Below are 26,827 nucleotides of genomic sequence, written 5' to 3' on the forward strand. Positions count from 1 at the left end.
TTTGTCAAGTAAACAAAGTACATCCCCAATCTGAGCTCCCAGGTGAATATTCCCCACTGTCCACCAGATCACACTCTTTCAGCATATTGTTATCAAATAACTGAATTAAAACTAAACAGATACTTTAATGACATTCTTGTGTTGCTGGATGGCACACATCACACTCCTTTTTGATTGGCTGTGTGACTGAGCACTGAAAAGGGTCGATGCACTGCCCAGAACACTTCTTGCCATACACCCAAGTACTGCTGTGATAATGACTGGCTGCCGGTGTCCAAAAACTGGGGATATTAAAATTACCCCTCAAGCATATGCAAGATTAGATGTATATGAATGCAAGGTAATGTAATCCTTTTGGGTGGATTACAACTGTGAATGATTACCGCTTCCTCACCAGTTGTTCGAACATTACTAGATTAAGCACTTCAATGATGTTGCACCAACAGAAGCAGGCAATTTTTTTGCAAAATAATGCATTTTTTTTCACCTCACATATCACTACATAAGTGCTTATTAACACCTGTGTGAAATTCTGGAATTTTTCAGGATCCTGCTGAAGTTTTTCATAGAGGGTCCAGAATTGTCCTCGACTCCCATTTTTGCAGGACAGGGTGCGATCACAACACTAATGACACATGTTCTTCAGCAATGTGATCGCCAGGATTAAAAGTCAAAGAAGACATTCTTGAAACACAACAATCACTTCACAACCCGACCACACCTCACAATCTACAAAATGGAAGTGATGTTGATCAAATTTTCCCTTCAAAATATTTTTTTGAAAACGGTGGAAAAATGCTTCAAAAATGCATGAAAAACTCCTGAAACACGGCCAAAAAAGGATGAAAAATGCTAAGAAAAAAAAAAAAAGAAATGCTGAACATGTACAGTGCTCAAGTGTGAATGGGCCCTTAGTCTTTTGTTTTAAGGGTGGACCAGCTGTGCACACTGTTCAGGAGTGCTTCTGGCCCATAGTGTCAAACAGAGTTGCTCCATGTACTTCAGATTAGACAGATGATGCCAGTGTGCCTCAGGTTTCAAATTCTCAACTGGCCTAAGATCAGGGCCTTGACTGGGCTAATTTAACACCACTTCTACCCTCAAGTCAAGGTTCCTTTGTGTTTGGAACCACTGAATTTTCACAGACAGAAACAGGTTCTTCATTCTATTTTAAACAGATGCCCAGTTTCTGCTGAAGAAAAGTAGCCCTACAGCACAATTCTACCAGCCCTAACACTTCATGGTAGTTCTGGTACTTTTTGAGGTATGGGTAGTATTACACTTGCACCACAAAGGACTTTAAACTTTGGCCCAAAACATTCTATATTGGACTGACAAACATCTCCTACATCACATCTAGATCACTCTCATGACTTCTGGCAAACTCCAGATATGCCTTCACATGGTTCTATTTGAGTAATAGCATCTTTTGTGCCTCTCACACAGGCCTACATTAGTCAGAGTTTTCAATATTCTCAACTAGTATAGTTTTACTCCAACCTCAGCTATTGAATTCTGTAGCTTTCTTCAAAGTGATTGTTGACCTCTCTGTGGCTTTTCTTGCAAATCTCCAAGATTAAGCAAAGATGTTTAAGGTAGCATCTAAATGGTTTGATGTAGCTTTCACTTCCCAATTTCTGAAAGAACAGTATCTACTGAGACATCAAACACTTTGATATTACTTTGCATCATTTTATCTCTTCCTTTCCTGGAATATCCTCTAGTCTTCATTTTACCAGTTATATTTCAGATTCATAACCTGAAGGAAAATCTCTTACTTTTGGAGTTTTATCCAGAAAATCTGGGAGTTGTTTAAATGATTCACTGATGGAGGACAATTATAATGTAATTATAATTATCCATTTGTTTTTTTTAACTGTGTACACACAACACTTCCACAACACAGGAAGTAAATACTTTTTTTCTTCTTAAAATTTATAAAACAATGTCACAATAGGACCACATCTGAGGTTTGGTCATTTGAAACACTTTTTACACTTTTGCAAGACACTGGATATTGAGTGATTTTATTTTTAATTTATTGTGCTATGTTCATTGTCTCTTTTTTATATTTATACTTCTTACACTGGTCTAAAGGAGACAAGCAAGTATGAATTTCATTATAAAGATACATTTTAACTTGAATTTAGGTATTTAGGGAAACATCTTGGCTAATTTACAGAAATTCAAAACATTTTCTAATTAGAGGTTACATGAGTGACTATTTTATTCTGACACACTAATGGAAGAACTGATTTTAATAACAAATGTGTTTATTGTTCTTTAATTATTTAACTTATATACACAAAGTAAAGGGTTCCTGCCTTTTGCCCGCTTCTTCTAATGGGATAGTCTTTGGCTCTCCGCAATCCTATCCCCAGAGAAAACGGGAACAAAAAAATGGGCTGGCGGGTTTAAAGACAAATAAAAACATGTTTGTGGGTAAGAGCAACATGGAAAACTCTAAAATTAAAATCCTTATCCTATAATAGACATTTAATGACAAACTCTAAATGTCCCACCTTCTAAATATCCTTCCATAGATTAAGGTTGTCTGTACATTCATGTGATTCTGTAAAGTTGTGACATGAGGCTCTAACCCTGACTCCTCTCCCAAAACCATGAAAATGATCAAACAAGTTGGTGAATATTATTTTTACACTGCTTGAATAGGCTATTACCCCCTCCCCGATATCACATATCTTGAATGCAGAGTCACTCTTATGCAGGGCTTACCTATTGAGGCACCCACATCATCCTCTCTCTTTCTCTCTCTCTCATATACAAGGCAGTATTTAACCGTAGACAGGAAGTCTGTCCATCTCGGGGCGCAGTCACACACACTGCCACACACGCTCATACGGGTCAGTATAAACTGCCATATAAATTTAAGATGAACATCTTCAGCATGTAAACAAAGTACCACATGGGGGGTGGGGGCAAATAATAATCCCTGTGCAAATATAAGAAGAAAATTCAAAGTTAACACAGTTGCTAGGCTGGGATTTATATCTGGGACTGTGGAACTATGAGGTAGCAGTCCTATACCTCTGCCTGGCCAGACTACTGAATTTACTGTTATTATAATTATTGTTAACATTTTTTCTTAATTCTTTTTAATGTATTTATTTATCTAATGTTTTTCCAAAGTATCATTAATTTCAAATTCTAGTGTTATAAGTTTGCTATATAAGAATGAATTAAATATTAGTTTAATAGGATTTCTGGATAATTTCAGTACTTACTCAATGATCAGGTCACTGCTAGGTTATTAATCACAAGTCTAAATGCTCTATTAATTTAAATATTTCAGTATTAGGAGACCATTAATAAATATGCAGCTGTCCTGGTGAAGTCAATAATTTTTTTTGTTGTTGCTATAGTTCAGTTCGTCCTTTTCAATGGCATTTTATACTATGAATTTCTAAACCTACTTGATGAGTATCATTATATACACACATCATTATATACACACATAATTATATATATATATATATATATATATATATATATATATATATCAGTATATATATATATTTAGAGAGTACCTGTCAATTAATACAAAGAGTACGTGACACGTGTTTCACCCTAATTGGGGCTCATCACAGTACCTGGAGATTTTCTGTTCAATGTTGTACCCGTCTCTCTAACATGCTAACATGCCTATGATCTACTTGTCGCAACTGAGAGGGCATGGTGGATGTTTGCTGACTGGTTGAACAACCACAATCGTTACCTGGTAGGCATCCCTCCAAATAACCAGATTGCAGATATATAAATTCAGAATGAATTCGGAGTATCATTGTTGTAAAATTTGACAATTAGCTAGCAAATTGTTTATGGTATGATATCTTAAAATGCCCAAATAGAAGGGACAAAGGAGAATTCAAATCATAGTTAAAGCACAGGCTGAGGTCAAAACCAAGGAATCTTTTTAGAAACTAACAAAACTGAACTAAAACATTGTTTATTCTCAGTGTGTTTTAAATACTAAGTCCAAAAACCAACCTAATACATTCAGAACTTTTCTTAATCATACAGGGTGAGCCAAAATGAAGTGCCACATTTCTCAAAGTCATTGTGCGAGGTAGAGGCAGCCAAGTGGGTTGGGGTGGGGGTCCTTTGATAGGCGATCCCTTGTACTGTAGCTTTCAGTCTGCAACATGCCTTGGTCTGGTGCGTACAGTGCTTTCGCTGTCAAAGTGTTCTTCAAAAACAACGAATTCATCATCACTGTGTAACGCGCCTTTCAAACATGCTTCAGCATTCCTCCTAAAAGTACGTCCCAAATCAGAGAACAATTCTTCAAATTCTAGTGGGTGGCTAAATTTAGAGAGACGGGTACAACATTGAACAGAAAATCTCCAGGATGTCCTCAGACCGTACAAACACCTCAAAACATATAAGCTATTGTAGCGTCAATTTTGCAGTTTCCTAGACGTTCAGCGTGCAAACATGCTTCTGCCTTAGGTTTTCCAACATGACTTTGAGGAGAATTTTGCATGAGGAACTTAATTTCCATCCATACAAAATGATGGTAGTGCAGGAACTCACTGAAAGAGACTGGGAGAGCCGTATAGAGCTGTCCGCAAACAATCTGCAAACCGTTCACCGAGATGCCATTGTCATGTGCAGCAACAAGTCACATTTCCATTTGAATGGCTGTGCAAATAAGCAAAACATTCACTATTGTGCTGAAACCAACCCTCATGAACTTCATTGGAGACTCCTGCGTGTTACAGTTTGGTGTGCCACAGCAGAAGTTGGCATTGTAAGCCCTTACTTTTTTGAGGAGAGGGGAGCAATGGTCACCTTCACTTCAGAACATTATATTGAAATGCTAGAGAACTTTTTGCGGCCCCAACTGGTAAAAATGGCTGTGGTGGATGCCTGGTTTCAACAAGATGGAGCAACAGCCCATACAGTGCCGACATCCAAGTTTTGTGGGAGATGTTTCTGGGGAAGCTGATCTCCCTGCAAGGCGATGTCAGGTGGCCTTCACATTTGCCTGATCTCGCTCCAGGCGATTTCTTCTTGTGGGGCTATCTCAAGTCGAAGGTATACACACACCAACCTCAAAACCTTGATGCCGTTAAGGATGCTGTTCGTAACAAAATCGCCACTATTCCCCTTGAAATGGCCAAACAAGTCATGCGGGCGTTCAGAAATCGTCTTGAAGAGTGTATCGCTAATGATGGCCACCACCATGAGGACATCATTATTAAAACATCATGAAAAATCTATTTTGTATACCCTTTCTTGTGTCATAGTGAAATTTATTTTATCTTGTAGTGTTTTTGTAGAATAAATGTTTGAAACGTGGTACTTCTTTTTGGCTCACCCTGTATTTGTTTTTTGCAGCTTAAGTGAAAAGACACTGTTAATTTAAAGATTGGATGCATGAACTACCATGCTGTCATTCTTCATATGATCCAGACGGTGTCAACAGGCATCATAACACAATTTTTGTGCACAAAATGACTCATGATGAGACAAATGCAAAATGAAGCACCTTAGAAAAAATCCAAAAGGGTGTCACCTAATGATTATAATGGCTGTCAAGAAGTAAAAATTCAGAATCATGACATTTGTGCTTGTTAGACATAATAAGGACCCAACATAATGCACTGTATAATGTGTGTGGATTTTTCAAATTGCAGTTTAGGTATGATGTGAACTGTAGAAAGTAATTTAAACAGGCCCAAAATAATAATTTGTATGTTAACTATAACCAATATCCTATGTGGTTAATTTGATACAGATTCTTTTATTTCTACAAGTTCTATGTAGCTTTCAAATATTTGCAGTACTGGCTAGGATATCCTCTTTCAAACCATAGTATAGTCCTTTAAGCCTTCATACACAAGCTACACAAAGTATGGAACAACAATTAGAAGAATAAAACTCAGCAATAAAAAGTAAAAGAATGTAAGTAAAAAGTTTGGTGCTCATTATTATTTATTTAATACAGCAATGTACGGATAATAGAATGCTTTAAAGGATAACACATTAATTGACTCTGACTTTTCCTGTCAGTTTGATTGTGTGATTTGTTTTAATTGCCTATTGTAAGAACATTCCCTAACACACCTCCTTCTTACTCATTTTCTTGAACATTAGAACAATCAAGACAAGAACAGGCCATTCAGACCAACAAAGCTCGCCAGTCCCATCCACTGGATGCAGCTAGATGATAAATTGGACTGGACTGTCAATACTGATGCTCTGTGCAAGAGAGGACAGAGCCGACTATACTTCCTTAGAAGGCTGGCGTCCTTCAACATCTGCAATAAGATGCTGCAGATGTTCTATCAGGCGGTAGTGGCGAGCGCCCTCTTCTACGCGGTGGTGTGCTGGGGAGGCAGCATTAAGAAGAAGGACGCCTCACGATTGGACAAACTGGTGAGGAAGGCAGGCTCTATTGTAGGCATGGAGCTGGACAGTTTGACATCCGTGGCAGAGCGACGGGCGCTCAGCAGGTTCCTATCAATTATGGAGAATCCACTGCATCCACTAAACAGTCTCATCTCCAGACAGAGGAGCAGCTTCAGAGACAGACTGCTGTCACTGTCCTGCTCCACCGACAGACTAAGGAGATCGTTCCTCCTCCAAACTATGTGACTCTTTAATTCCACCTGGGGTTGGTGGGGGGGGGGGGGGTAAATGTTAACATTATACAACGTTACTGTCTATTTTACCTGAATTTTGATCACTCTTTAATTTAATTAATGTTTCTTTATCAGTATGCTGCTGCTGGAGTATGTGAATTTCCCCTTGGGATTAATAAAGTTTCTATCTATCTATCTATACTCTTCTAAAAAAAACAAGTCGAGTTTTGAAAGACCCTAAAGTCTTACTGTCTACCACACTACTTGATAGTTCTCTGTGCAAAGAAAAACTTACCTAATGTAAGTGCAGTTCTTTCTGCATTCCCTTCACATCAACAAGCTTTTGCATAAACTATCCTAAAAAGTCTTGTGGCATGTCAGGAGTAGTCCAATATGAAGTCACAAGTGTTGACCAGCCAGCACTGTAATCTACTGTATATATATATATATATAAAGTCAATGTGTGTATGTATGTATGTTCCAGCATCACTTTCAAACGGCTGGAGCAATCTTCATGTAACTTGGTACACATGTTTCTCATTGGTCGACTAAAAATACTGTAGGGTAAAATCAACCCTAATCCACCCCCTTCTGGGTAGGGTGGGGGGTGATCTTGTGGTCTTGTATGCATGTTACCGTCCAGCTGACACATGGAACGACCACCAGAGGGTGAACTGGTTGTGACTGCCAGCATTCTTTATGTTTGAGCACCACTGCACCCCTATTGCTTTTCAAATTAAATAGAGCTGGCCGGTTCTGAGCACCAACTGGATGATAGCATATATACTAGACCACAAGACAAGCACATTAGTGAGTCTTTATTGTATTTTTATTTTTAAAGTTGTGTTTTTTTTTTTATGATATTTTTCTCAAACAATTTAATAAAAAAAAAAAAAAACACTTTATTTTCCTCCCGGGCAATGCTGGGTATTTCAGCAAGTTCCCTATAAAGGATCAAGTGCCAGCCCAATGAATGTCTATTCTGTGTTCATAAGGAAAAATGGACCAAGACTAAACTTAGTTGGGTTTTTTAAAAGTATGTCCATGATCCACTTCACTTTAAGTGGAGCTAAAGTGGAACTAACTGTATGTTTAAAAGGAACTCAGCTCTTAAAACTGAGGACTGTGACAACGCGTTTCCTTATAGGTTTCCTTACAGGTATCAAGATCGAGGACAAGTGGAACAGTATGAAAAGGCAGACTTCATAAGACTGCATTTCCCTACCTTTCTTTCAAACTTATCACACTCTTTAAGAAGAGAGTACTGCAAACAGCCAAAACCACTAAAAGCCAAGTTAGTCTGAAGCCCCCAAGAAGAGTTTGACTGAATTAGATAGACAGACAGACAGACAGACAGACACACACACACACACACACACACACACACACACACACACACACACATACTGTATTAATCCCCAAGGGGAAATTCACATACTCCAGCAGCAGCATACTGATAAAAACAATATTAATTAAAGAGTGATAAAAACACAGTGCAAGTTCAAAAGTGTAAGGTGGAGAGTGCGAGGCAGGTATAACAGTCAATAACTTTGTATAACGTTACCGTTTACCCCAGGTGGAATTGAAGAGTCGCATAGTGTGGGGAAGGAACGATCTCCTCAGTCTGTCAGTGGAGCAGGACAGTGACAGCAGTCTGTCGCTGAAGCTGCTCCTCTGTCTGGAGATGACACTGTTCAGTGGATGCAGTGGATTCTCCATAATTGACAGGAGCCTGCTCAGTGCCCGTCACTCTGCCACAGATGTCAACCTGTCCAGCTCCATGCCTACAATAGAGCCTGCCTTCCTCACCAGTTTGTCCAGGCGAGAGGCGTCCCTCTTCTTTATGCTGCCTCCCCAGCACACCACTGCGTAGAAGAGGGCGCTCGCCACAACCGTTTGATAGAACATCTGCAGCATCTTATTGCAGATGTTGAAAGACGCTAGCCTGCTAAGGAAGTAAAGTCGGCTCTGTCCTCTCTTGCACAGAGCATCAGTATTGGCAGTCCAGTCCAGTTTATCATCCAGCTGCACTCCCAGGTATTTATAGGTCTGCACCATCTGCACACAGTCACTTCTGATAATCACAGGGTCCATGAGGGGCCTGGGCCTCCTAAAATCCACCACCAGCTCTTTGGTTTTTCTGGTGTTTAGTTGTAGGTGGTCTGAGTAACACCATTTAACAAAGTCCTTGATTAGTTCCCTATACTCCTCCTCTTGCCCACTCCTGATGCAGCCTACGATAGCAGTGTCGTCAACGAACCTTTGCACATGGCAGGACTCCGAGTTGTATTGGAAGTCCAATGTATATAGGCTGAACAGGACCGGAGAAAGTACAATCCCCTGCGGAGCTCCTGTGTTGTTGACCACACTGTCAGACCTGCAGATCCCGAGACGCACATACTGAGGTCTGTTTGTAAGATAGTCCACGATCCATGCCACCAGGTATGAATCTACTCCCATCTCTGTTAGCTTGTCCCTAAGGAGCAGAGGTTTGGATGGTGTTGAAGGCACTAGAGAAGTCCAGAAACAAAATTCTTACTGCACCACTGCCTCTGTCCAAGAGGGAGAGTGATTGGTGTAGCATGTAGATGATAGCATCCTCCGCTCCCACCTTCTATGCGAACTGCAGAGGGTCGAGGGTGTGGCGGACCTGTGGCCTCAGGTGGTGAAGCAGCAGCCGCTCCATGGTCTTCATCACATGTGACGTCAGGGCGACAGGCTTAGTGAAACGTGGCTTAGCTCCGATGATGCAGCTGTTTTAATGTTGTCTCGTGGCCTGTAACCCCTACAGATTTTATTTTTTTCTCCAGCCTTCTGGAGTTTTTTTTTTTTTTGTTTTTTCTGTCCACCCTGGCCATCGGACCTTACTCCTTTTCTATGTTAACTAATGTTGTCTTATTTTAATTTCTTATTTTGTCTGTTATTTTTCTTTTCTTCATTATGTAAAGCACTTTAAGCTACTTTTTGTATGAAAATGTGCTATATAAATAAATGTTGTTGTTGTTAATCAAATCTGCATCTCCAAATTACAGCTTTGCTTGTGCGAATCGCCAAGGAAAGAGAGGTGGCGGTTCAGCAAAAATTTACTCGAGCCGGTTAAAGTGTAAACATGTCCATTTTGGTAAATTCAAGTCCTTTGAGAACCTTGCAGTTGTTATTCATGGTGTTTCTCAGTTTTTAGTATTATCCGTATATAGACCTCCTAAATACAATGCGTCTTTCTTTGAGGAATTCTCAGATTTGGTGTCAATTATAATTACAAACTCCTAATAGTTAGTGACTTCAATTTTCATATCGATCAACAGTGTGACCTAAAAGTAAAAGAATTCATGAACCTCCTGGAATCTTTTGATTTGAGACAGCTCATTAGTCAGCCTACACATAAAGCAGGTCATAAGTTAGACTTAGTAATTATTAAAGGACTGAAAGTTGATGTGATCATTGATATTGGTCTATCAGACCATTTTCTTTTACTATTTAATATAGAAATCATGACAGAAAACATTCACGAGAAGCACATTGTTGAAAACGCTTTTTTGATTCATTAGCAGCTTCAAAATTTACGAACATTCTAAGCAACCAGTCCATTTGTAGTGCTAACTACAATAGCAAGGATAATGTAAATAGTAAGGTGGAAAAATTTAATACTAAAATGAGAGCTGCTGCTGACATAGTCGCACCTGAAAAAACATTTTAAAAATCTTCTAGCATTGTTATACCATGGAAGACCCAAAGAGTGTCTGATTTAAAGAGAACATGCCAGAGAGCTGACCGTAAATGGAGAAAAACTAAACTAACTATCCACTATGAGATATTGAAGGTTAAAATAACAGAATACAATAACACAGTCCGTCTTGAGAGGCGTTGTTATTTCTCTAGAATTATAAATAACAATGCTAGTAATCCCAGAGTCTTATTCTCTACGACTGATCGTCTGCTAAACCCAGGTAACTCAATGGAATGCCTCCAGAATATGTCCAGTGAAACTTGTGAGGCTATTGCTGTATTTTTCAATCAAAAAATTAATGATATTAGAAATAATATAGTATATCTCCCCAACACTGCGCATCCTCTTAAGCCCCAGTATTCCATTATAAACAAACTAAACTCTTTCACTAGGATAGATTTACCAGATTTACATAAAATAGTTTCTCAAGTGAGACCCTCCACCTGCATCCTTGACCCAATACCAACAAGTTTTTTCAAAGAAGTATCCGGCTAATTGATAATATTCTTGACATAGTAAACTCATCATTAGATACGGGGGTCTTCCCAGACTGTCTTAAGACTGCTGTAGTTAAACCCCTACTCAAGAAAAATAATCTCGACTCCTCTGCTTTTGAAAATTTCAGACCCATCTCTAACCTGCCTTTCTTAAGTAAAATTCTAGAGAAGGCAGTCACTATGCAGCTAAATGACCTCCTCAATAAACATGCTATTCTTGATAAGTTTCAGTCGGGTTTTAGAACAAATCACAGTACAGAAACTGCAATCATTAAAGTAGTAAATGACTTGAGGGTAAATGCAGACAGAGGCCATTTATCTGTTCTCATCCTCTTAGATCTGAGTGCCGCATTTGATACCATTGATCACAATATTCTTAGAAATTGCCTTAGTCAGTGGGTGAGCCTCTCTGGCAGCGTCTTAAATTGGTTTGAATCCTACCTGGCAGGGAGAAAATTCTTTGTTAGTTGTGGTAATTATACTTCAAAGATACATGATATTTTATATGGTGTTCCAGAAGGCTCTATCCTGGGTCCGCTGCTTTTTTCGATCTACATGCTTCTGTTAGGTCAGATTTTCTCGGGGCATAACATGAGCTACTACAGCTATGCTGATGACACGCAGCTGTATTTATCAATAGCACCTGATGACCCCGACTCTGTTGTTTCACTAACACAATGTCTCAATGTTTCTGAGTGGATGAGCAGTAATTTTCTCAAGCTAAATAAAGAGAAAACTGAAATTTTAGTGATTGGAAATAATGCATATAATGAGGTTATTAGAAATAAAGTTGATGCATTAGAATTAAAATGAATGACTCAGGCGCCGCCGAGAGTGGTAGCCTTTTCAGCAGCTCCGTGTACAACTTTATTTTTCTACTTTTATTTTTCTCTTTTTTATTGATCACTCCTATCACTTTATTTTATGTGGATTCATTCCCTGGATTCCCCATGGGATTAATAAAGTATCTATCTATCTATCTCTACTTTTACAACGTGGGCATGGATTTTTACACGCCGAGACTCGTCTATTCAAGTACTCAACTTCGAGCGCTGAGAACAAATGCCAGTGCCAGTGTGGTTCCCTATTTACCCAACGAGGTAAGAAGGTGGTATCGTGGCAGCAGAGCCGGCACTAAGCTAAAAATGAAGCAGCTTGTAAGAAAGTGGCGTTTTAAGCCTTCGGTGCCTTCTGTGATTCTGGGAAATGTGAACTCAATATCAAATAAGATCGACGAACTGGCTGCACTGGTGAAAAATGTCAGAACCTGCAGTTTGTTGTGCTTTTGCGAAACGTGGCTAACTACCACCATCCCAGATGCTAATGTGGAGCTACCCGGGTTTAGCACAGTTAGAGCGGACAGAGATGCAAGTACATGCGGGAAGCACAAAGGTGGAGGTCTAGCTCTCTATGTCAATACACGGTGGTGTAACTCTGGACATGTTAACGTCAAAATCTCCACTTGCTGCAGGGACATCGAACTGTTGGCCGTAAGTTTGCGTCCCTATTACTTGCCCAGAGAGTTTGGACACGTCATTGCTGTTATCGTTTACATCCCTCCTCGCCGGACGTGGAGACAGCGAGTGACATCATCCATTCGGCTGTTGCTAAGTTACAAACGCAGCACCCTGAGGCGCTTGCGCTAATCGCTGGAGACTTTAACCATGTGACGCTGGACAAAACATTACCTGCCTTCTCCCAGTATGTGGACTGTAACACCCGGGGAAATAAGACTATTGACTTACTGTATGCAAACGTTAAAGACGCATACAGCACCAGCCCGCTGCCTGTGCTTGGGAAAGCAGATCATAACCTGGTTCTGCTTCAGCCTCACTACAAACCAAGAGTGAGGGTCCTACCTACAACCACACGCTCATTCAGGAAGTGGTCCCCAGAGGCTGAGAATACTCTGAGAGAATGTTTTGGAACTACAGACTGGGATATCCTGCAGGGATCATATAGTGAGACCACTGAGGAGGTTGCTGACTGCACTACTGACTACATCAACTTCTGTATGGACACTGTAGTTCCAGTAAGAACTGTACGCTGCTATGCTAACAACAAGCCATGGATTACAAGTGACATCAAGGGCCTGAACCAGAAGAAAAGGGGTTTTAAAGGCGGTGATCAGCATGAGCTCAAGCGCGTGCAGAAGGAACTCCGAGTCCAGCTCAGGGCGGCGAAGGAGCAGTACAGGAGAAAGCTGGAGCAGAAGTTGCAGAATAACAGCATGAAGGAAGTGTGGGATGGGATGAAGATCATCACTGGCTGCAGCTCAAAGCGGGGTGCCACCATCGAGAGAGACGTGAAGAGAGCAAACCAAATGAACAACTTCTTTAACAGGTTTGACCACCCTAACCCACTCTCACTCTCACCTCGTAGTACTGCACCCTCCACACATCCTTCTGCTGATACCAGCATAGGAGAGACATCCCCACTCATAATTACAACAGTGCAGGTGAGTAGAGAGCTGAGGAGACTTCGTGCCAGCAAAGCAGCGGGTCCAGATGGAGTATCGCCACGACTGCTGAAGGTCTGTGCATCGGAGCTGGGGGGTCCTCTACAGCGCATCTTCAAACTGAGCATGGAACAGGGGAGAGTCCCGAGGCTTTGGAAAACATCTTGCATCACTCCAGTCCCAAAGGTATCACGTCCTAGTGAGCTGAATGACTTCTGGCCTGTTGCTCTGACGTCACATGTGATGAAGACCATGGAGAGGCTGCTGCTTTACCACCTGAGGCCGCAGGTTCAACACACCCTCGACCCTCTGCAGTTCGCATATCAGGAGAAGGTGGGAGCGGAGGATGCCATCATCTACATGCTACACCAATCCCTCTCCCACTTGGACAGAGGCAGTGGTGCTGTAAGAATTATGTTTCTAGACTTCTCTAGCGCCTTCAACACAATCCAACCTCTGCTCCTTAGGGACAAGCTGACAGAGATGGAAGTAGATTCATACCTGGTGGCATGGGTCGTGGACTATCTTAAAGACTACACCTGAACACCAGCAAAACCAAGGAGCTGGTGGTGGATTTTAGGAGGCCCAGACCCCTCATGGACCCCATGATCATCAGAGGTGACTGTGTGCAGAGGGTGCAGACCTATAAATACCTGGGAGTGCAGCTGGATGATAAATTAGACTGGACTGCCAATACGGATGCTCTGTGTAAGAAAGGACAGAGCCGGTTATACTTCCTTAGAAGGCTGGCGTCCTTTAACATCTGCAATAAGATGCTGCAGATGTTCTATCAGATCGTTGTGGCGAGCGTCCTGTTCTACACGGTGGTGTGCTGGGGAGGCAGCATTAAGAAGAAGGACGCCTCACGCCTGGACAAACTGGTGAGGAAGGCAGGCTCTATTGTTAGCATGGAGCTGGACAGCTTGACATATGTGGCAGAGCCATGGGCGCTCAGCAGGCTCCTATCAATTATGGAGAATCCACTGCATCCACTAAACAGTGTCATCTCCAGACAGAAGAGCAGCTTCAGCGACAGACTGCTGTCACTGTCCTGCTCCACTGACAGACTAAGAAGATCGTTCCTCCCCCAAACTATGCGACTCTTCAATTCCACTCGGGGGGGTAAACGTTAACATTATTCAAAGTTATTGTCTGTTTTTACCTGCACTTTTATTACTCTTTAATATTGTTTTTTGTATCAGTATGCTGCTGCTGGAGTATGTGAATTTCCCCCTGGGATTAATAAAGTATCTATCTATCTATCTAAGTCAAGACGGAGGTAAAGAATTTAGGGTAACTATTGACTGTGACCTGAATTTTAAATCACATATTAATCAGATCACTAGGACAGCATTTTTTCACTTAAGAAATACAGCAAAATTTAAACCTCTTATACAGTAATCCCTCACTTATCGCGGGGGTTACGTTCCAGAGCCCCCCGCGATAGGTGAAAATCCGCGAAGTAGCGACCTATATTTATTTTATTATTTATACATATTTTAAGGCTTTATAAACCCTTCCCACACTCTTATAAACTTTTCTCACTCTCTTGTTAACCTTTCCCACGCTCTTATAAACACTTCCTATGCTCTTAAACACTTTCTACATTCTTAAACACCTCAGACCAACACTGCACACTGCCTGCACGCAGCGATCAGACGTCAATGTGTCTGCACTCGCTTTGTGAAGGGGGGCAGCTGAACTCACGCTGAGCAGAAATGGACTTTGTGCTGCTTCTGCCAAAATGCCTGCTTGTCGCTCTGCGCGAGGAGTGTGTGTGTGTGTGTGGGTGTGTGAGAGCTGAACGCACCTTCGCTCAAACCCCCCCTCCCCGGAAGCGCAGTACGCTCCTGCCACTTCGCATTGTCAAGGGGGTGGGGAGCTGAATGAACGCTAAGGAGAAGTGGACTTTGTGCTGGCTTTGTGCTGCTTGTCGCTCTGCGTGTCAATAATTTAAAAGCCTGTATATCACCAATTTTCCGGTCTCACTGTCTTGTCTTGCGTGAAGTTAAAATGTTTTATAATAGTGAGATGTTACTCATATCCTAAACCCGACATCCACATATCATATGTGTTAACAAAGTGTGTTTTATAAGTTTGCATGTGTTTAAAGCATGTGGGATGGGTATTTTAAGGCTTAAACTATAAAAATGTTTATTTATATGGTCTTTCTATATCGCGGATTTTCTCCTGTTGCTGATGGGTCTGGAACATAACTTCCGCGGTAGGCGGGCAATCACTTGTATTTAAAAACCCGCGAAGTCGTGAATCCGCGAAAAGTGAACCGCGAAGTAGCGAGGGATTACTGTATCACTGAAAGATGCTGAGAAATTAGTTCACGCTTTTGTTTTCAGTTGACTAGATTACTGTAACGCTCTCCTCTCAGGACTACCCAAAAAAGACATAAATTGATTGCAACTAGTGAAAATCCAAGCACATTTCTCCAGTTTTGATGTCACTACACTGGTTACCTGTGTCATTCAGAATCGACTTTAAAATACTGCTTTTGGTTTACAAAGCCTTAAATAATCTAGCTCCATCTTATATATCGGAATGTCTGACATCTAATATTCCAAATCGTAACCTTAGATCCTCAAATGAGTGTCTGCTTAGAATTCCAAGAGTTAAACTTAAAAGAAGTGGTGAGGAGGCCTTCTGCTGTTATGCACCTAAAATCTGGAATAGCCTGCCAATAGGAATTCGCCAGGCTGATATGGTGGAGCACTTTAAAAAAAACTGCTAAAAACACATTACTTTAACATGGCTTTCTCATAGCTTCATTTTAATTTAATCCTGATGCTCTGCATATTCAATTAATTATCATTACTATTCATGGTGGCGCCAAAATCCGTACTAACCCCTACTTTCTCTTCTGTTCTTTTTCTGGTTTTCTGCGCCACCGCCACCTAATCAAAGTAGCATGATGTCCCTACATTGATGGATTAAAGGCCAGAAGTCCATGTGACCGTCATCATCAAGTCCTTCCATGAAAACCCTGAATACAATGGGGACTGTTAATTTATGTTAGGTAGAATGCCTAGAGGGGGCTGGGCGGTCTCATGGCCTGGAACCCCTGCAGATTTTATTTTTTCTCCAGCCGTCTGGAGTTTATTTTGTTTTTTCTGTCCTCCCTGGCCATCGGACCTTACTTTTATTCTATGTTAATTAGTGTTCTCTTATTTTAATTCTTACTTTGTCTTTTTTCTCTTTCTTCATCATGTAAAGCACTTCGAGCTACATCATTTGTATGAAAATGTGCTATATAAATAAATGTTGTTGTTGTTCTAGCAACCTTCCAAATTAGACTTTGGATTAATAGGGTCATCTTTGTTGGGATGAAAGTCATTCTTGTCAAAGTTTTCCTAATATTTTAAAATGCCTTCTTGAGGAAGCCGCACTTTCACATAAGGCCTTGGAAGCATTATTCAATATAATTTTATGTCAATGTTAAAGTAAGCAAAAAATAAAAGAATTTACTTAATACAGTCCACTTAACATTTTTGTTATTTAAATGAACTGCTGAAAAAACACATCACCCCTTTTGAACTGTAATGTGCGTCTTATTTTCTGAAACTTAAGCTACTGATCCATTTATTGATAAACTAACAATTCTGTACATTGCTGATCCAATGGTGCTAATTGCACATACCTCTTTATTCTAGCTCAGACTCCACACAAAAATGTATGGTATTTACAAAAACAATAGTGGGTTTTATTTACAGGTGCACAAAAACATAAAAAGCAATGCCCCAATCAAAAAATAGTGAATACTATTTACAGTGGTTTTTACCAGTCCTAAAATTAAAATAATCAAAAACAAAAGTCTTCATAAATAAAAATACAATCAGGAAGAAACTACACAAATCACAGTCCTTTTGATGACTCCAAAAATATTTACATGAAGAAAAATCAGTGTATGTACAGGAAAGAAAAAAGTACACAACAAACTCTTACTATATAAACTCCTCCACCAAGATAATATTATAACCACGAGATATCTGTATCTATATATACATCCAAAAAGAAAATATAAACAAAATAAGGCACAAGCCGCTATGCTTGGCATACTGTTAACAACAGCTATACCAAACTCAACTATACCCATGACTGTGTCATACGAAAGACCCCTAGAGGCAAGAAGTCCCTTTTATACCAGGGTACTACACACCTATCTAATCCCACATCACGCCATTTCCTTTATCTAATAGCGGCTGACGCTGGCACAATCCGCACACGTTCTATGCTCAACTTCTTCGAGGCCCGTAATAAATAGCACAGCAGCCTTAAAAAGGTAAGTGCTTTTATTTTTTTGCTATGCTTAAGTCATTTTCACAGTACTCTTGGAACTTTTCCTTTAAAGTGGTAATGCTTGGCAGGTGAATTATCACACCCCCTTTATTAATTTTGTTAGGAATTCTTTATTTTAGCTCAAAACAAAATTCTACAGTATAATGCTAATACTGAATAAATAAAAACTAATTTATTTTTTTCATTTCAAAAAGTTTTTCTTTTTATTTTAAATTAGGTAATATGTTCTTGAGTTGTTACTTTGATGTTCCAATATTAAGCAAAACATATATGAATTGCTCTGTTAAAATGTGAATAAGCTTTTCAAAGGGCTTAGTCCACACTCCTCTGTAGAAGATTACATACTTACAAAAAACACCATTATTTGTACAATCTGTTACACATTCAGTTTAAGGCAGCAAAGATGGCAACAAAACAAATCCTCTCCTAAACCTGACAAGTCCAATTACAGATAAAACTGTACTTATATGTTGTAAAATTAAACTCAAGCAGGGCACGATGTAAAAGTTGTATAATTTTCTGTTGCTTTTCAATACATTTGTAAATCCTGAGTAAAGTGCATGTTTGCATTTTCTTCATAAAGTGCATAAACAATTTAATGCTTAGCAGCAGAATAAGTTATATGAGGTTAAAACCAATAATCACTGTATTAGAAAGGGATAGAAAGCCGCTTATGCACATGTGACCCCATCCTAATTACAGTTCCTGCCTCCCTCTAATTAAGAAAAACACACACACCTCAAAAGACCTTTCAGTCTAAGCTTTCTAAAACATAGTACAGTTGGACCTTTAATTAGGATGGTCAGTTTTTGATCTTGTCTCAGACACAATAATACCTGATATAAAAATTCCACTATTATACAGCACCTCTCTGTTATTCAGCTGACTAAAAACTACCAAGTGAACCTCTACAATAAGCTTGTTTTCTTGCAGAGATCATGCTTTTCTAGAACCTGACCATCTATAAGGGTGAGTAATTCAGTTGTGTTCTGTATATTTACAAATATCAGATTTACAGAGACAATGTTATTGTCCCTAGGTCAAATGCAGAATTGTAAAACATATACTGCAGAAGCCTAAACTGCTACAACAGCAAGCTACTGACGTTACCTACTGGAAATGGATGGATTGTATGTAATAACTCTTTACTACAAAGAAAATATAAAAGATATAGTAGTTCTACACATTTCTTTTAAAATTTGCAATAGGAGTTCATTTAAAATCAGGCTGATAGCTCTATCCAGATTGTAATAGCCTAAAAACTACATTAAAAAAAATAAATCTGTCACACTTTAGAGATTTAGGGATAATGAACAGTCATCCACTGCTTAGCCATTTGTTACTTTTGCGGCACCTCTATTTATTGGGGATTATTTTTAAATTATATTAATTTATACATACATTGCTAATGGTAGTTACATAAATTAGCAGTAAAATATCTGGAAGAAAAATGACAGTAGAATTCCTCTTGCTGTGGTGAAGTTTTCTTCTTGACTGGCTGAGAACGGCATAATCATGTGATATAATCTTGAAGAGTGTTTTTTTTTCAACTTTGGACTGGACTGTGGTATACCAAGTAACTTGATTCAGGAGCAAAAGTTAACATAGTAATAATTTATGAAGGAAAGACAGCTAGTCAGAGAGAAAACAGCGCATCAGAAAACAAGATAAGGTGATCAAGAATGGATATTGTTATTCTTAAAAAAAGTTCACAGCTTTCTGAGGTGCTAGTGCCTTTTATGTACAGTCCATCATAAAATGTTGTTCAATGTCAATTGACATTCATTGTGAAGACAATAATAGCTGAAGTGGCATTGTTGAGAAAAGTATAAATTCACCTCTGTTAGAAACAAACAAGCTGAAGTAGAATTAATATTCTTTAGTATCATTGGCAGCATTTGTGAATGTAATAAAACAAACATATGGACAGTGTACTCCAGGACTGCTGAAAGATTTCATATTAATGTAAAGATAATCTACTTGAAGACAGATTAATAATCCATATTTAGAACATTTATTGAATAATTAATTTTCTAAAACCACTTATTGAAATGCAGGATTCTCAATGGGCTAACACATATCCTGTGGTGGGTAAAAGGCAGGTTGTCAGTCTATTGTTGGGCACACTCATCTCAAACAAGCACTCATACCATGCCAAGAAAACTAACATCTAGAGAAAACCTAACAACTTTAAATTTAGACCTACTGTGCAGTAGTGCTGACTTACCAAGCTATTGGCAAAGTTCAGATGTTCATTTTAAGGTTACCTTATACCTCATTTAAAACGACTGCATAGACAGTCAGATATGAAAGGCACTGGATGATCGATCAATAGATAGATAGATAGATAGATAGATAGATAGATAGATAGATAGATAGATAGATAGATACTTCTCAAGGGAAATTAAAATGATGGTACAGTTACTCAAAGATTTTGCTAGTGTTCTCTTGTCATACTGGGGTGGTATAGTAAAATAGCTTGTTTAAAATGTCTGAAGGGTATTCTTGGTATCAAGTTTCTTTTAAAATCTGCAGTACTCCTCATTATTATAATAAAGCTGTGATGAAAGGGGAATGTTTTTATCATTTTGCTTGGGTAGTTTCTAATTGATACAGTTTGGACTACTGATAATGTGCATTTGAATTTACAAAAATTAGCAGAGGCTCATAAAATCTGTGCCATTACATTATTAGGGAATATTAGGCAAAATGACTTCTCTACGGTATTCTATGCTTCTTACTGTTTGCCCAGTATTATCCCACTGCAAAAGCATACACATTCATTTAAGCATGTATAATGTCATTTTGAATGATTTATATACATTGCAAATAAACATAAACAGCCTTTACTTGTGAAGTTAATGAAACCAATTTGGCTCAGGCCACTCAATTTTATCAGAGTAAGACAGTGAACAGCGTAAGTGGTACATGCAAGTGATGCGAGTGCACACAGCCAAAAGGGATACTGCATCTTTTATGGGATTCCATCTCTTTACCTACAGCTGTCCCAGTTAATTGGAATGTACACCTTTTAGACTTACCTGCTCCCCCAGTTTCAAGTACTCTCCTAAGTTGTTGTCCATGCTTCTGCTCATGCGCACATTCAGCTTACCTGCTGCGCTTGCTGCAGCAGCTCCATGCGCTCCTGTAAGATCTGACTGTCAAATTCCCGGCTCTGCCTCAGTATTTGTCTCCTCAGCTTTTCCACAGCTATTCTCAGGTCCTCCTTTTGCTTCTCTGTCAAAGATTCACTCACTCTGTTGCTTGGATCTTGTTGCAGTGCATTATAGAGTGTGGCCTCCAACTCCTGGATTTTCTGGGATAATTTAAATTACATAGAAACATTCACATTGAGGTGCAAGCCAAACCAAATAAATCCAAGAGCTGCAACAGAGGGTATAAAAAGTAATAAAGCTAATTCTTGCAAATTTGGAAAATAAAAAAGTGAACAATTACTTCCAGCTTTGTGAACTAATATCATGAGAAACAATGAGTTATATAATACAAGGTCATGCCAGAATGTCAAAAACAACCAAGGAAATGATTTGTTAAAATGTGTACACAACCTTGCAAACCAAAAGCATAACACATGACGAAAAATACAGCCCACCCAACATTGTTCCCATACAACAAAGCATGTGGAGGGAAGCAAAAGAATGAACACACACAATTCTGTCCACTCGGCTGTTTGGTTGGGATTTGTGCACAAACCTTTAGAAAACAAGGCAGTTTAATTGTTTTTCTTCTGGATAAAGCTGAAGGATTTATTTCAGGGTAAAAATTCTGTCTCTTCAAGAGCAGAATCTTTAGGTTAGGTTTATTTTATAAACAGTGGGGAAATATTAGGTCTAACTCACTTCATTTTGTTATACAGTATGTCCATTACATTTAACAATTTGCTGTTGTAAAAGATGCAGTATCCCATCTTACAAAATGCAAAAGTGAGTCACAAATGCAAACATAATGAAAACAAAACCTAAAGGTAAAGCCTATGGGACATGGTTAAAATAATCAAAGTCAGGTTTTAACAACAAGGTGCATCTTCCTCAAATTAATTTAATATGTTACATTCTACATGCCATGTGTACTCTGAACCTGACAAAATCAGCACATAAAGTTGTTTGTTACTGTTTCTCTAGCTAAAAAAAAAAATACCCACATATTTAAGCCAAAAGAGTTTACGCAAACTGTATTCCCATTCTGTTATATATTATGTTAGTTTGCAAGTTCATCAATATAACATACGTCTACACAAAAGAGGTAAAAACATCTCCGCTAATAACATTGCATTCGTGTTCTCTCCAATTCCAAAATTTTAAAGATAAAAAAAAAATAGTTTTTTCCATGTGTGGAATTCATACCATATAGGCCTGGTCCAGTGCTTGCTTCCTGTAGTCCAGTTCTTCTTCTAAATATCCTTTCTGTTTGCTGAACAGATCCTGGCAGAGATCAAGCACACTGTCATTTATTTACCAGGATAACTATGTCAAAGCTGGTGGAGGAGCTCAAAAGGGCACAAAGGTAGTAAGACAGAATTTGCAAGCAATTTTCTGAATAAAGCAGATAAACCAAAGTCATCATTTGACATATTATTTCATTAACTTCATTAAACACTGAATATATGGCCATATTTTTGTTATGTGATATGGAATTGTACTAGACTACTGGTTTGTGACACTGTAAATTATACAAGTGCTATACAAAACTAACACCGAAGAATGTGATTAACTATGTTTTGTGTCTAACACAACTCCTGCAACTTAAAATTATAGCAATGATTGTTATCACATTCGTCCATCTATTCATCCATTTCTTAAACTGCTTATATCCCAGCAAGCATCAGATACAAGGCAGGAACAATCAATGGACAGTTTGCCAGTCCATTGGAAGGCAATGTGTGCCTTGTCCTTGGACTCTGAGAGGAAACTGGAGCACCCAGAGGAAACCCATGCAAACAGGGGGAGAACATGCAACCGCCACACAGGGAGCACCTAGGTGCAAATCTTGGTCTCCTTGTTGCAAGGCAGCAGCACTCCTACTGTGCCACAATATCACCTTGAATGTTGTTACATCTTCAGCCAAAAGTATAAATAAATAAAACGCATTCTAAAATGTATTAATTTATTTAAAAAAAACATAGGTAATCCCCTCAATACCCTTTGTGAAAAGGTTAACTGACCTCTTGGACATTTTTATGACACTTGAGTACTGTCTTATAGTGTCTTATGGTGCTTTGGGGGAATGCTGTCTTGCTACTTCTTGCAAAACTGCTGCAACTCAGTCATATTTGTAAGTTCATCTTACAGAAGGATGTTTAGGTCTAGACTAATCCAATATGTTAAATTTTACCTTTAACCATTCAAATTTAGACTTACTTATATGTTTTGGATGATTGCCTTGATGCATGACCCAACTGTGCTTCAACCAGCCTACCTGTCTCCTGAAGAACACCCACATAAAGAGCAAAAATCATGCATTCTTTTCCACACACCATGACCCCATCAACTTTTTTCAATACTGAAATGAGGATGTTAATTTATAATGCAGTGTTAGCCTTTCTCCAGAAATAATATGTCAGGCAAACAATTTTCCTATAGAAGAATTGATCTGTATAGCATCGTTCAAGAAAACATGCAAACTTGACGCAGAGCCCCCATGTATTTCTTAGGGAAAAGTAGCTTCTCCTTGGATTTTATTTTGGTTAAGTGTCTTTCTGGTGGTGGAGTCATGAACACTGACACAAATCATATCTGATTCCTAATTAAACTGCTTAAACAGCTGCCCCGATTTACAGAGGTACTGTATAAAAAAGGATTAAAGGAGTTGATCCTTTTCAGTTAAGCAAAAGGAGATTAAGATATGACACAACTTACATTTTTTAAATTTTGAAAGGAATTAGTGAATTTTTTTTACTATTACTGTGAATTTCAGTTATTACATTAAATTACATTCTTCCACAAGAACATGCGGATACAAAAAGAAACTTGTTAAGGGCTGATTGCTCACAAACGTTTGAAAGTTTTTCACCATGCAAATGACTACAGGCACATTGAAAAAAATTACAAAGTAGTGAAGTAGACAGTACAGTCATTTGAAAAAGTTTGAGAACCCCTCTCAGCCTGCATAATAATTTACTTTACTTTCAACAAAAAAGATAACAGTGGTATGTCTTTCATTTCCTAGGAACATCCGAGTACTGGGATGTTTTCCGAACAAAGATTTTTAGTGAAGCAGTATTTAGTTGTATGAAATGAAATAAAATGTGAAAAACTGGCTGTGCAAAAATTTGGGTCCCCTTGTAATTTTGCTTATTTGAATGCATGTAACTGCTCAATACTGATTACTTACAACACCAAATTGGTTGGATTAGCTTGTTAAGCCTTGAACTTCATAGACAGGTGTGTTCAATCATGAGAAAAGGTATTTAAGGTGGTCAATTGCAAGTTGTGCTTCCCTTTGAGACTCCTCTGAAGAGTGACAGCATGGGATCCTCAAAGCAACTCTCAAAAGATCTAAAAACAAAGACTGTTCAGTATCATGGTTTAGGGGAACGCTACAAAAAGCTATCTCAGAGGTTTAAACTGTCAGTTTCAACTGTAAGGAATGTAATCAGGAAAGGGAAGGCCACAGGCACAGTTGCTGTTACACCCAGGTCTGGCAGGCCAAGAAAAATACAGGAGCGGCATATGTGCAGGTTTGTGACAATGGTTACAGACAACCCACAGATCACCTCCAAAGACCTGCAAGAACATGTTACTGCAGATGGTGTATCTGTACATCAATTTGCACAAAGAACATCTGTATGGCAGGGTGATGAGAAAGAAGCCCTTTCTGCACTCACGCCACAAACAGAGTTGTAAGACAATGACCCAAAACACAGTTCGAAATCTACAAAGGCATTCATGCAGAGGGAGAAGTACAATGTTCTGGAATGGCCGTCACAGTCCCCTGACTTGAATATCATCGAAAATCTATGGGATGATTTGAAGCAGGCTGTCCATGCTCGGCAGCTATCAAATGTAACTGAACTGGAGAGATTTTGTATGGAAGAATGGTCAAAAATACCTCCATCCAGAATCCAGACACTCATGAAAGGCTATAAGGAGGCGTCTAGAGGCTGTTATATTTGCAAAAGGAGGCTCAACTAAGTATTGATGTAATATCTCTGTTGGGGTGCCCAAATTTGTGCACCTGTCTAATTTTGTTATGATGCATATTGCATATTTTCTGTTAATCCAATAAACTTAACGTCACTGCTAAAATACTACTGTTTCCATAAGGCATGGCATATATTAAAAGGAAGTTGCTACTTTGAAAGCTCAGCCAATGATAAACAAAAATCCAAAGAATTAAGAGGGGTTCCCAGATTTTTTCATGACTGTATTACTTATAGTACTTTCAAAACTCAATGTTATGTTTTTTGGAAGAATTAGGTGAACAGGATTGGAGAGCTGCCTGTTTTCAGCAAAACTGTACTAATGTTATAATTTTTGCAGCAATAGCAATTCACAACTGAATATTTCATGTTTGATTTTCCTTTACACCAAGAAAACAAAAGAAGCACAATGATTCTCTGCAATATACTTTTCTCTTCTTTCTATGCCAGAATAAGCGACAAAAAGGTCTGACAAAATCCACTGTTAAAAAAAAAAATCAGGTAGCAGTGGATATTGAGTTTGATTATAAGGGAGCTCCAAAAGCTGCACCTAGACAGAAGTATCACTACACTGTCCCTGAAACCCCTGCACCTTGATCAGGGCGATCTCACTGTCTTTTCTACTCTGGGATGTCATCCTTAGGGAAGCTCTACAGAGGTTTTGGCATATTCACAATACCCAACTGGGTGATGTGCATTTGGAACCTGTACTATTGAAAGAGAGGAGTATCTTTAAGTAAACTGAACAAATAACTTCAGTGTTGCTTGCAGATTTGCTACTAATAAATAATCATGGCAACTGGCCTCCTAAAACAAACTCAGTGCAATGCTTGAAATACAACCCATACTGATTGTACTTCTACTGAGAGACTTTAAGCTTTTAATAGACAGATACTTTTTTAATTCAATACAGTCAATCTATAAAAATTTGTTTTGTTACAAGGTTTAAAGGAAAACAGACTTTTATAGTTTGTGGGTGGGTTTCTTTCTGGTGTAGTGCTGTTGAATTAAACAGGTAAGTTTAGTTTCATTCTATACCCTCAGTATATTGAGAATATGGAATAATTATATATATGGAATAATATATTCTCTGTTGAGATTTCTTTTGAAGTTGTTTGCAGGAAGCATCCTACTCCATAGGGAAAAAAACAGGCAGCATTTCTGGATTGGTCAACCGAGGTGTTTGTTTCCATTTTAAAAGAGAGGGGTATAGAAGTCATACTGCTGCTATTGAGGAATTGCACTTTTCTAGGAAAAGCCCTTTGGAAAGTAGATTCTGGCTGGTAGATGAACTTCAGATTTCTCTTTCTGCATCTGAATTCTGTTCATAAACAGCAGACTAGCAATGATGTGTGAATAGCTGTATATGTGTTTCAGATGCACATATACTGTATGTAGGATGTGCTATGAGAATATAGGTTCCTGTGACCACTAATGGACATTATTAGATCTGTGTATTTGCAGTGAAAGAGATGTGCGCATATTCTTTGCATTAAGTCCCATTCCTTTTAGATGTTGATATGAATTTAGCAAGGATACATCTTGTATCTCCTGTTTGTCAATATTTTGCAAAATATATCAAAACGTAAAAAGTGTTATTTTTTTAATATAATCTCTGGTAAGCGCTAAAGCAGTTTGCAGCTGAATGTAATGCAAGCTTTATGAAAATCAGCAACTCAAAATCTGAGGCCATTATCCTCTGCCAAAATGAGAGATCTGCTGTTTCCAAACGAGGGACTGTGTTTTCCAATCTTTATGAGAACCTTAAAGACAGAGGTTAAATGATGGAATACTAAATTTATACATTTATAAAACAAAAGATAGATGCGCTTTCTCTTAACAAAAAGCATACCTTAAAATTACAAGGGGGAGTCAAGCTAAAGTTAGAAAATGGGATTTATTAGAAAATGGAACAAACCTTAACAAAACTGATGATGTCATTTCTCAATTAAGTCTCCACCCTTCTCAATGCACTTACGCCACCTGCCTGGAAGTGCCTGGATTCCAACAGAATAAAAGATTTTGTCTTGTCCTCGCAACCACTCATACACCGCTTTCTTCACGTCATCATCT

General features: G+C 38.8%; 1 protein-coding gene across 6 annotated transcripts in view; it reads right to left on the minus strand.

Moving 5' to 3' along the window:
- The window catches only part of LOC114651841 (janus kinase and microtubule-interacting protein 1-like), a 558,596-nt gene that overhangs the window by 22,383 nt on the left and 509,386 nt on the right, over positions 1-26,827 (minus strand). For 5 of the 6 annotated variants that reach the window (XM_051928216.1, XM_051928214.1, XM_028801850.2 and 2 more), the window contains 2 exons: positions 21,960-22,037; positions 20,711-20,914 (listed from right to left, as the gene is read on the minus strand). In XM_051928216.1, the coding sequence (XP_051784176.1) occupies positions 20,711-20,914; positions 21,960-22,037 (282 nt within the window). Of the gene's footprint in view, positions 1-20,639; positions 20,915-21,959; positions 22,038-26,827 lie in introns of all 6 variants that reach the window. The other variant, XR_007935128.1, reaches the window with a different exon arrangement.

This window comes from Erpetoichthys calabaricus, chromosome 5, assembly GCF_900747795.2.
Source record: "Erpetoichthys calabaricus chromosome 5, fErpCal1.3, whole genome shotgun sequence".
Taxonomy (NCBI): domain Eukaryota; kingdom Metazoa; phylum Chordata; class Cladistia; order Polypteriformes; family Polypteridae; genus Erpetoichthys; species Erpetoichthys calabaricus.